This window comes from Rosa rugosa, chromosome 3 (assembly GCF_958449725.1).
Source record: "Rosa rugosa chromosome 3, drRosRugo1.1, whole genome shotgun sequence".
Classification (NCBI taxonomy): Eukaryota; Viridiplantae; Streptophyta; class Magnoliopsida; order Rosales; family Rosaceae; genus Rosa; species Rosa rugosa.
In genome coordinates, this window is record NC_084822.1 from 50,161,892 (window position 1) to 50,174,553 (window position 12,662).

Sequence of the window (12,662 nt, forward strand, 5' to 3'; positions counted from 1 at the left end):
ACAAAATGAATTGGCCAAAAAGAATATAAACATTTCCATACCAATGGGAACCTCTATGATCATACATATGGGTAACAACTGTGATTATGGGTAAAAACTGTGATTCCCTTTTGCATTACATTACACTTTTGATACAAATAAAATCATCCCTACAAAGGCAGCAGCAATATTATTAATTGCAAAGCCCAGTGAATTCTGACTTTCTACCTGCCATGTTCTTCTGAAATGGTCATATCATTTCGAGAGTAATGTCTGTGCCTTCTTGAAGATGAATCTGCATCAGTTGAACTTAACTGACTCAAAAATGCAGGCTGTTTGGGAAGCGGCAGAGGACATGACTGATTGCTTAGCATAGAAATAACATCTGACATTGTTGGTCGATCAGTAGCTCTTTCTTGCACACAAAGAAGACCAATTTGAGTGCATCTGATAGCTTCACTGCTTGAACAAGAACCACCGAGTGTTGGATCCATCAACTCCATGCTATTGCCTTCTTTCCACAGATTCCAAGCCTATAATAATAGGATTAAAAAATTGTAGCTATAAATACATGTACAGATATAAAAGTGAGTGGCAAGTTCAGGGTTGATTGACTGAAGTTGCTTACTTTGCCAAGTAAGTTCAGAGAGTGATCTGCCTCAAAGAAGGCAATGTTCTTCTTGGCACTTATGATCTCTAATAAGATCACCCCAAAGCTGAACACATCTGACTTTTCAGAAAAGAGCCCGTCCATGGCATACTCAGGAGACATGTAACCACTGACAATCAGAGGCCAAAATGTATTAGAAACAAAACGAAATAGTAATGCTATGTATACCATATTCGTTGTCTACAACATCTTATTATGAAAATGAATTTTATGAGAGATGTGACAATCAACATGATTATGAATGACTTTACAGTATAAGGAAACCAAATCAAATGTATATTTAGCATGTATTGTCGAAAAGCGCATGCTGCAGAACATTTACTTACAATGTGCCAACAACCCTGTTTGTTTTCCCCTTAGAGTCATTATCCCCAAAAATTCTTGCCATGCCAAAATCAGAAATTTTTGGGTTCATGTCACTGTCCAACAAGATATTGCTGGGCTTTAAATCACGGTGAATGATCCTTAATCTTGAGTATTTGTGAAGATATTGAAGTCCTTGAGCAATGCCTTCAATAATGTTTATGCGCTTTCTCCAATCCAAAAGTACCCGTTTGGTTGAGTCTACCAATTCATTTCAAATGTGATCAAAGATACTGAATATAGGAAAAAGATAGCAAGAATAGGAACATGTAGGACATGTTCAAAACTAAAAAGAGATCATGCACTTACCAAAAATGAAAAAATCCAGGCTTTTGTTGGGCATGTACTCATAAACAAGTATACTTTCTTCTGCTTCAATGCAGCATCCAAAAAGCCTAACCAAGTTCCTGTGTTGAAGCTTACAAATTACTGAGACTTCATTTTTGAACTCCCCCAACCCTTGACGGGAAATTTTGGACAGTCTTTTCACTGCAATTACAGGTCCTTCTACTGGTAACTTCCCCTGTTTCAATACAATAAAATATATTCAAGGTTACTAAGAGGATCTTGACAATGCCAAAAACAAAATTGCAGGGAAATACTTTCTTAACACAGATAGTTTGGCTTGTTATAATGATGCTAGGGTGTCATTGGTCCATTGGTCAGATGGACTCGAATCTGCCAGATTGAGTCGTTTAACATAATATGCATTATTCAAAATTACAACAATCAGCCATGTAAAGCAGGGAATTGATGCCTTGCCTTATAGACAGGCCCAAATCCTCCTTCCCCAAGTTTATTGGCCTCCGCAAAGTTATGTGTTGCAGTCTGTATGGTAGCAAAGCTAATCAAGGGCAGTTCTTGATCCTTCTGTCTGCCTAATTCCAGGTTATTTGTACCTCTGACTTCATCATGACGAAGTTGTGACTCATTAGTTCCCATTTGGAATAAACTCACCAGATCCAAATTGATAATTCCTTCCCGTCTGGTTACTGGATCCTCTGCTACATCAATTACACAAGGTTGCCTTTTCAGTCACAAAATTATGGCAAGAATCATAGGTACATAACATATATAGAACATGTCGAACATAGAATTATTTAAGAGAGCAAAATAGTACTGCCCTAATTTTTACTCCAACAATTACATTTATATATCTATCTACTCAACCTAATAACAATCAAATTAACTCACACCTTTACGTCTTCTTCTCCAGCGCAGATAGCAGCATAAGGAGGTTGGAATAAGAACCAAGAGGGACGCCAAAGGAAGGACAGTAGCCAACCAGAGTTTCCAGTTCTTACCGTCTGAAGAGTGAAAATGCCACCATTTTGTTGGTAAATTTCATATAACATTTGTTGCTGTGCAGAATATCTGTACTATTAACTCTAACAAAATTAGGAATTAAAATTAAAATTTGCCTTATCAACCCCATATGAAAAAAAAGTACAAACAAATCGATGGGGTAACACTAACTCTTCCGTAACAAGTCTTGACATAGGGTCTAATGACCCAGTTTGCAATCTCACCAGTGAAGCCTTTCTACTGCCAATATAATAATCAACTCCTGTAATTATGATATTGAAAGGCCATTATATATTGAACTGCAGCTACACTATGGACATGAATATCATTTTAGATTTCAACTCTCCTACAATTTTTTTGTACTAAAACAGATTCATTCGCAGAAAGTCCATCAACCAAATCAAAGAATTCCAAACCCTTGACATTTTCCAATAAACAACATTTTTTTAACAAATTTTGAGGACTCTGATGATTATTGATTAAACTATGCACCAGTGTAAGCGATTGACTGATTTTCGTAAACATATAAATAAAACTAATTGATTGTCACCATCAATCCTACCAAATGAAACATATTGTAAGAACTTTTATTGTATAAATCTATTACAGATGGTGCAAACCAGAAGTTGGAGACCTAAATATATATTTAGAACCACTCAGTTTTGAAACAACTTGTTAGCTGAAGTTAACTTCTTATACAACCTATCGATCAAGTTGGTTATTGTTTGAAAGTGTGGTCTAATACCGTCTAAAACTCTAAAGTGACAACCTGACAGCAAAGCAGCAGGCTGTCTCATAAAACCAATAAAATTACAATCTTGTTATGAAATTTCCGACTTACCACTTGGAGCACCACCGCGGATGTATATAATTCCTGTCCCCTTCTCTATGATCTTCAATAAATCATGTGTACTCCCGTAATAAAGTTGGCATACTTGATCATTCTGAGGTGAAGCAAATGATGAACAAGAACAATTGCTCCGGCACCAAGATTCACAATCTGTAGTCCCCAGATTTATAGAACCACTATTAAAAGTAGAAGGCAGTGAACCCTTCACCTGTGAAAAACTATCACCATTCTTACACATAGACGGTAGGGAATTCAAGCAGCTCCCAGTTGGATCACACACAGCATTACTCACAGAAGAAATCTTCCCATCCACCATATAATACTGATCTAGCTTTCCCGTGGAAGCCATCACAAACCACATGAGGTCATAATTCTTATTCCCACTAAAAGTAAAGTAGACTTCATCTGCATTGGAGTGGTAACTAAAATTGTAGTCATTTCCACTTGTTGAGTTATTAAAGATAAACCGCACATTATGTCCATCCCAAGACCCAACATTCATTTGAATATTTCCTCGCCAAACCTGAAGCTTTTTAAAGTTGATCCTGTTCATGGTTAAAGTAAAGTTGCCAAGAGCAGGATTTTGGGGGTTGACCCAAGAAACAAAAGCGCGAAGGATTGGCTGGTTACTGTTAAGCTGAGACCAACCAAGTTTCATCCCAGGAAGATAAGTATCAGTAGGAATATCAAAACTTTGCCATAGCATAGTACCTGTATGATCCAAATAATTAAATATAGCTGTTAACGGACATGTTGAGGGTCTGAGATAAAGACTGTTATTGGAATTGAAAGAACTATACATCAAAATGGTTTTGGAGTCAAATCTGCTCAAAGAAATTATCAAGATGGTGTATGTAACATCAATACTTGTTAGAAACAGAAACATTAGGGAAGCTTATCAAAAGTGCAAATCATGCCTGTATTTTCTTCTTTAAGGATAAAATTTCCAGAGTCAAGAAGTGTTGCGGTTGCGTTTATGGCCATGGCAACATTTCCTGTACTGACTAGCAAAGGGTTTTGACGGCGGTCTATAAGAACCAGATTCCCAGATAGTATTTGAAGACTTCCTGAAGCGTCCAATATGGGAACTCTGCGGTTACCAACCCAAACAACCTTGTTTGCATCGGCTCTGAACCAAATTCCTAGATAGTAACTACCTGAAAAGTCACTTTTGAAGAAGCCAAGCTCGAAAACTCCACCAGCTGAAACCAGGGTTTGATTGACTGTAAGTGTGTCTCCGGGTGTTAGTGTGTCTGTTGCAAAAGATGAAGATAAAAAGAAGCTAAATAAAAATATGAAGCAGATAAGAAGACACAATTCTTTTCTGATGATAACCCTCGTGCTAGGCATTGCCTCTTGAAGAGAGAAAGTTACAAAGAGAAGTTGATGGCTAAACTCCAGCTCAAGGTCTCCAGCTGAAAACAGAACTAGCTTGCTAGTTTTTGATATTCTAGGAATAATGTTTTCCTGCATCCTCATTAATATGAGTTTGCTAGTCACTAGTTCCTGGTTTTGTTTTTTTAGACGGACCCAATTCCGTGTTGATTCCTCCTTCCAGGAAGTCATAGATAATTAAATATATTTTTTGACTAAAGCATATTCAGAGCCGTCTCAAAAGTTTTGGAGGCCCTGTGCGAAATTAAAAATAGGGCCCACTTTTTGCAGTTTTATATGTATATACTATTGAAAATTTTTGTTATATAGAGAAAATATAATACAAGATTATTTTTTAGATTGAAAAATCTTCAGTTGACCAAAAAAAAAAGATTGAAAAATCTTTTATCATTTTTCAGAGAGAAAGAGAACTAAAGCTTTGTTACAAAAATTTCATTAAAAGAATCAACATTACAATTGAATTATTAAAGAAGATAAATAAGATACTACCCAAAAAACATAAAAAAATTGTAAAGAATTCAAAGGATCAAAGATAAATATAGGGGCCCTACTGCAGTATCCACCAAAAAAATAAAACCAGGAAAATAGAGGAAGGAGAGGGGGGAAGGAAAAAAGAAAAGCAAGAGACATACAATGGTGAGAGTCGAACACCTAAAGAGGAAGGAAAAGAAAAGCTCAATTCAGTGCCAACTGAACTACAACAGACTTATGTCATGAGGCCCTTTTCTATATATCTTATACGTCTCAGAACTTAAAATAGGGCCCCAAAATTTGGGGACCCTGTTCCGTCGCTCATGTCGCACTTGCTCTAAGCCGGCTCTGAGCATATTGAGAAACTCGAACTCGATCCTGAAGCCTACTGGTCAAGTATTCAGATTAAATAAATTCAACACAGTTCTAGCTTGCATAGGGAAATTCCAAACGGTCAACTATGAATCCTCAATGTAAATGATCACAATGCTGATGAAGGCAACTAGAAATTTACCCGCAAGATGAGATAAAAACAGCATAGTTGACATCCAGAACGGGAAAAATGACATGAACACACAATGGGTTTGAATAGGTAAAAGCCCAGACGTAAACTTGAGAAGCCCACATGTTAAAACTTTGGGGTCAAATTAACCCAAGATGAAACCTTTCTTCTGGTTTTGGGTGGCTCTGCATGCTCTGTTGACTCTCTGAATTTTTGGCTGCTCTTCCTTGCTTGATCAAAAGGGCCGTTAGCCATTCCCGTTTGAGTCTGATTCCGTCGGAATATATATATAACTTAACACCTTCCGAGAGACGATCGAATACCTAAAGCTACGGCTATTGCCATCATATTAATTCTTTGTTCACTGTGCGCATTTTTTCATTTTTTTTGTTTATTGCAGGAATGATATAGGTTAATGCAAAATTATGATATAGGACAATAAATTATTAAAAATTACATGTTATTTTTCTTACTGCATCCTAAACTAAGCCTTTATTCTCACTCTCATCATTTATCGTTAAATTTTACATTTCTCAGCATCTATCATCAAATTTCATTATTTCTATGATTTTTAGATCATAAGAGCAAGTCCACCCGTTGTCAAGAAATGTCAAGGTCAAAAAGTCAATGGATCGACCAGTCAAGAAACTGTTCACTGCCACTGGACATAGATTTCCACCCATTCTGTTTCTTGACCAGTTAGATTTACTGTTCATTGAAATTTTATTTTATTTTTTTATTGGAAAATTGAAATAGATTTGATGTAAATAGATGGTAATAATGGAGATTTGTATTATATTTAATGTCAGAATTGTGATTGTTATAGCTTTCCGGAAAGGGAATGACGCTAGGTAGAGAACTCGTCGCTTCGCCACGATGTGTGGGGTTTTTTGGGCTTTCGGGATCATTTTGGACCTCAAAACTGCAGTTTACTATTTTCATAATATTTTCGGTGGAAATTTTCAGAATTTTTGACAATTTTTTTTCCTTACCTTTTTGTTATATAGATGGATTAATTATACGCCTTTAGATCTCTCCATTAATTGAAGTCACGGATTTAATGAAAGTTTGTTTCAACTTTCTAAAGCAACCAATGGCTAGCCTCCACGAGCAATCATGTTGTCCCATTCAATCATGCTACACGACAAAGTCACCCATTTACATAATTATTTTACTCCCACTTGTGTAGATGATGTCACCCACATTATCAGTTGGGCCGAGCTAGCAGATGGGTTGGCTGGGTCAAGGAAAATGTCATGCCGTTGGCTTTTTTCTTGGCTTCAGTCAAGAAAGTCTGGATTTTGGCTGGTCAGAAGCCCACCGCTAGAGCCCCGTTTTTCTCATCCATGGTCACCACCTCAGCTTTTCCTAGCTAGTGACCAGTCAAGAAGCTACCTGTGGAGTTGCTCTAACATATTCTAGTTTGCATTTTGTTCCAAACTTCATCTGCTAAACATTTTTGTCTTATTCAGTGGATATTGTCATATTACTAAATAATTTGAATGATTTTGTCACTGTAGAATCGTTTGGTAAAATTTTACCGAACTCAAAAGAGATTATTTAGTAGAGTACTGCCGAGCATTTTATGAGCTATCAGTAAAGGTCAACCGAACATATGAAATTATGATTTTTTTTAATTTTTTTTTTTAAGTTATAGTGATAGTTTCTCCCTTGTTATGATAGTATAGCAATAGTAATCCAACATTTTTTTTATAATAATAGTAATAGTAAACCAATATAGTACCAGTAGAATCATGATTCACACAATCTGTCAATGCATTTGGTTGAAAAGTCAATGGCATAAAGCTGCCATACGTGAACGCCTCTAATTTTGACTTTAGGTTAGAAAGCAGAGACGACACATCCGTCTGCCATTCAATTACCTACCTACAGTAGGGGATCTCGAGACATTCATTCAAGGACCATGCGAAATGGCGTGACTAGAAAAGTTACAAGCTCCAATATCCCAAAAAGGAACGTAGTTGCTGAGGACTAACCTAACCTAAGCTAGGGATACATGACGATCAACTTTCTTAGCTGAGTTGCATGAATCGTCTGTAGAAGAATTATTCTGTCCATCCCGGAGCACCACGTGGCACTGTGTCACGGGCCGACTTTATACGCAGCGGAATTAGCCCGTGAGGCGCCAAGGTTCCTCTGAACCGAGGCCAGCCTATCTTCCTTACTTCCTTGATACTCCATTTTTCTTTCTCTTTCTGTGTGCTTCTCTTGTCAACTTGACCCCCTTCGACATCATCCTCTTACTTGTTGAGGTTTACCAACGAAAGCTACTCACACAGGAGTCTCACATCTTGTGACTAACCGATCGCTTCCTTGTGTCATGGTTGTCTTCCAAGACACTCGCCCAATCGATAGGCTTTCATGTCATCTCGGCTTGCGCCAGTCCATTACTGACCCGCGTGCATCCCGCACGTCGATAGCAAGTAGCAAGACCGTGTACCGAGACTAAGTTGGCATTCACATTTCTTCCTTGAGTCATTCCTTAGTAGCTTGCACACCTTCCTCACTTCGCGGGCATCTCTCGCACCACCCGCTCAGCTCCAAGACAACACATGTCTTGCATATTTCACCTCATGGGCGCCACTTATGCGACCCACTCAGTCTTCAGCTCAAGGGCAACCCATGCCCGCGTACTTTAACCTTGTGCGCATCACTTACGTACCTTACTTGACAGCACGTGCCCGCTTACTTCGTCTTGTGGCATCACTGGCACAACCCAATGAACTCATAGGCAACACTTGTTTTCATCCTGCACCTCATGAGCATCACTTGTGCAACTCACTCGGCTCATGGACACCACCTGCCGTCGTATCTTGTCTCGTGAGTATCCCTCGTGCAACCCACTTGGCTCTTGGGCAACACATGCCCTCATACTTCGCCTCATGGGCATCACCTAGACAGCCCACTCGGCTCATGGGTAACACTTGCCTGTCTACTCAAGCCTTGAGTACCAACCTGACAAGCCATCGAGGCCTTGTGGCCTTTTCCATCTAACAAGGCTACCATGTTCTCTTCTTGATGACTGTCATGGCTCCAAGGCATATTCTAGCTCGTAGGCCAATCCTCGAGAGGGCATGCCGTCTTGCTTGTTGGCATGCTGCTCAAGTGAGCAACTCATCCTTGATGCCCCTCTTAAGCTTCCTTCAGTCTAGCACGGGGTCGCCCCTCCCGTGCTTGCTGGCATCACTTGGCTTTGGGCAAAGTCGAACCCTAACACATGCCCACGTCGCTTGTTCCATGGCCAATGAGCACCACAGGGTCCCGACATATCTTCCGTAAGCTGATTTGTGTGCTTGAATGCAACTTACGCGCAATAAGGGCACGGTCATCAAAGAAGTGGGAAATATTTGAACCCGAAATTATCGTACCACGGGGATTGAAAAGCTAACTTCAATCCTTGGTTATACCGATTACTAAGTCACCAACAATTTAACAAACAAAACCTAAAAATAGCACCAAGCTATTTACATGCCCGGCTCGGAACAACCAAGCCTAAAATGGGTTAAGAGAACCACAAGTGAATGCGGAAACCCACAACCAAATGGTATGGACAATGAAAGTGGTATGTGAAATTTGATTTTTTTTTGATTTTGAAAAATGAATTGACAATTGAAAATTAAAGTAGCTAATAAAACTTGAGATAATAGAAACTAATCAAGAAATGGAAATTAGGTCACTAGGGTATCCTCCTAGCCAAATTTAATGCATAAATATATTCCGACAATGGTCATTCAATTCATAGTGGCATCAAGAACCGTACCCAAGGCTTTTCAAGGCTCATGGGTCATTAGATTCCTTAAAGGGTATTCCTACTCCGGATCAAGGGTCGTAGAAACTCAATTGGGACAATCTAGAGCCTTGTTAGGGCCTCTAGTTGCACCAAAAGGCGAAGAGTCCTAGAATCAAGGTTCCCAAGCTAGCCAATACGACAATCGAAATTGGCATTGTAACTAACCATGTTCTAAACAAGTGTCCTAGCCATAAATTAGAGAAATGATTAGGTCCCCTAATTTGTTCTAGACATGCTCATCTACACATTCAAGAGTTAATCAAGCTCCTAAGCATGCATCTAAGCCAAATAATATAGGATAGAACATATGCCAAACACTAAATTGAAAACCATTAAATCAAAATATATTTATTACATTAAATCCATGCTAGGGCTCAAACCCTAGCTTCCTAAATAGACTACTCACAACCCATCCACAAATCAACAACAATATTCATCAATTAAAGAGGTAAAGGTGAAGAGGAGTGGAAAGTAACAAGAACAAGTCACAAATTGCTATGGAGCAAATATGACAAGCCTTGATTTATGATTTCTCACTTTTACCCAATCTCAAATATTGATGCTCCTTGAAATCCCTTGAGAAATTGATGAGGATTTGAGAGTGGAAGTGAGGAAAGAAAAATGGAAATAATGAAGGAGGGTGGGTGCTTTGCCGAGAGGAGAGAGAGAAGTGATGGGTTTCTGGTGGTGTGGTCGTGTGTGCGGCAGAAGGGGAAGAATAATATATATGCTGTGCGGCTCCCCCTAGGGTAGAAGAGAAGAGGATGATTATAAAAAAATGGATGGCTGGGCTTCGTGGTTGAGGAGGAAAAGGAATAAGAAGAGGATGGCTGCATGTGATTGGTTAGAGAGAGAGAGGAACAAAAATGGTCTGGCACGTGGTGATAACCAAAAGAAAGGAGGGTTGGTCAACTTCATAATTAAGCGAAGGTTGAATTAATTTGCTTAATTAATATATTTAACACGTGCAGCATAGCATAATAGCCAAACCCATGCTAACAAATTAATTAATTAATCAACATTGCTTGATTAATTGGCTTCTCTTCACTTCACGTTACTCGCGTTGATAACAATTGATGGCGTTGCACTTTTATCTTTTTGTCGAAAACTCTCATTTGCTTCATTTTCACGCCAATTTCTTCCGAAATCCACAACTCCGCTTATTTACTACAAAATAAATAAAAATTGATTAATTACATAATAATTAACTTGAGGATTAACTTATTTCTAATGTTTTGGATACAATTACATGCATATAAATGCGTGTAATCATAAGCCCACATGTTTGTCTACGCCGATGGCATAAGGATCGCCCTCATACGAACCTCGTCCCCGACGTCGACCCACAATATCAGCCTTTCGGCCAATACCGTCCACGAGACTTCCTGACTCGTGGAAACATATGCCGCCCCTTTCTGACGACACATGCCTGGTCCCCTAGGCCCCCACGGGTGCCCGGGAGAAGCTCACTTAGTGCCCCATGAAGGCCAGCACCGGGGGTGGTGGAGAGCTTGACACCATGTCTCCCCCTATAGAGCATATCTTGCTTACATGAACCTGGCAGGAGGAAACATCAAAATAGCCAAGGAGACTAATTGTCCATAACTAATTCACAGAAAATCCAAATGACATGTCGTCAAGTGCGTTGAACTCGTTTCGACGTCCCAGACATTTCTCGTGTTTTGAGTTTTCCCAAATTCCAAGCCGAAGCACCTCGAACCCGAACTTCTACTTAATTACGACAATGCCACTCGTCCTCACTGTAGCTTCAAGCTTGCCCTTGGGCTTCCAAGGCTCGCCCTTCTTGGCTTCTCCTTGTCCCAAGGCTCGCCCCTCTCGGCATTTCCTTCACAAAGTGTCACGATAGCACTACTCTTAAGTGCGGCTCGTGACACACTGCTATGTGATGATCCCAACCAATAATATCACCCGAATTTGGTGGGGACCATGCATGGAGTGAAAAAAAAATTAAATTAGGGGAAATGATCATTTACCCAATTTCAGCTTAAAAATTGCCCACTTGCCCGACTAAGAGTTTAAAAACCCCATTTACCCAAAACACTCTAAGGGATTATTTCCCTATTACCCAATTAATTCTTTTTTTATTCTTTTTATTTATTTTTGAGACTTTTTTGCCCTCTCCTTCTTTCTCACTTAGAGAGAGAAGTTGTTGGATACCTTGCTGGACTCCGGTGACTAGTGGCCGGCCGCGGACTCCGGTGACTGGAATCCGGCGACCGGTTCCTAATAATACCCAGTAACCATATTATTGCCCCCCAGTAATCATATTATTGCCCCCCAATAATCATAGCTTCGACCAATCACAGAGTGCCATGTCACCTTTGTTGTGTCATCCAACCAATCATAAAGCTCCAAAATAAGTCCATAATTTTCTGCATATATTTTTGCCGAAATATCCATGAATTAATTCTTATTTTCTTCTTTATTTTCGGCCAAAATTCCTTTAGGAATTGTAGGATGAACCTAGACTTGTTTTGGACTTCTTCTTTCCTTAAAATTCTCCCTTGAAAATCTCCATGCATATCCTTCCTTGTGTGGCGTCAATCACCTTGATTTTCCACGTTATTTCCTTGTTTCTCTCTTGGCTTTTTACGGCAACACATAATTAACTCCTCCAAGAATATCTTTTTGCCCTTAAAAATCTCCCATGATTTCCTCCAATCGAAATCTCCAATCACTCTCCTTGATTTTCACGTTGGCTCCTTTTTTTCCTCTCCCCCAATAATCATATTATTACCCTCCAGTAACCATATTATTGCCCCCCAATAATCATATTATTGCCTCCCAATAATCATATTATTGCCTCCCAATAATCATAGCTTCGACCAATCACAGAGTTACATGTCACCTTTGTTGTGTCATCCAACCAATCATAAAGCTCCAAAATAAGTCCATAATTTTCTGTATATTTTTTTGCCGAAATATCCATGAATTAATTCTTATTTTCTTCTTTATTTTCGGCCAAAATTCCTTTAGGAATTGTAGGATGAACCTAGACTTGTTTTGGACTTCTTCTTTCCTTAAAATTCTCCCTTGAAAATCTCCATGCATATCATTCCTTGTGTGGCGTCAATCACCTTGATTTTCCACGTTATTTCCTTGTTTCTCTCTTGGCTTTTTACGGCAACACATAATTAACTCCTCTAAGAATATCTTTTTGCCCTTAAAAATCTCCCATGATTTCCTCCAATCGAAATCTCCAATCACTCTCCTTGATTTTCAGGTTGGCTCCTTTTTTTCCTCTCCCCCAATAATCATATTATTACCCTCCAATAATCATATTATTGCCCGCCAA

The 12,662-nt window shown here is 39.1% G+C and overlaps 1 protein-coding gene across 1 annotated transcript; it reads right to left on the reverse strand.

Moving 5' to 3' along the window:
- Window positions 1-10: 10 nt before the first annotated feature.
- Window positions 11-4,670, reverse strand: LOC133739922 (receptor-like serine/threonine-protein kinase SD1-8). The gene is made up of 8 exons (XM_062167737.1): window positions 4,085-4,670; window positions 3,159-3,878; window positions 2,209-2,319; window positions 1,775-2,016; window positions 1,322-1,535; window positions 976-1,213; window positions 608-758; window positions 11-512 (listed from the first exon to the last, which is right to left on the reverse strand). The coding sequence occupies exons 1-8, from the start codon at window positions 4,644-4,646 to the stop codon at window positions 204-206; spliced, it is 2,547 nt and encodes an 848-aa protein (XP_062023721.1). The 5' UTR covers window positions 4,647-4,670; the 3' UTR covers window positions 11-203.
- Between the last annotated feature and the right edge of the window lie 7,992 nt (window positions 4,671-12,662).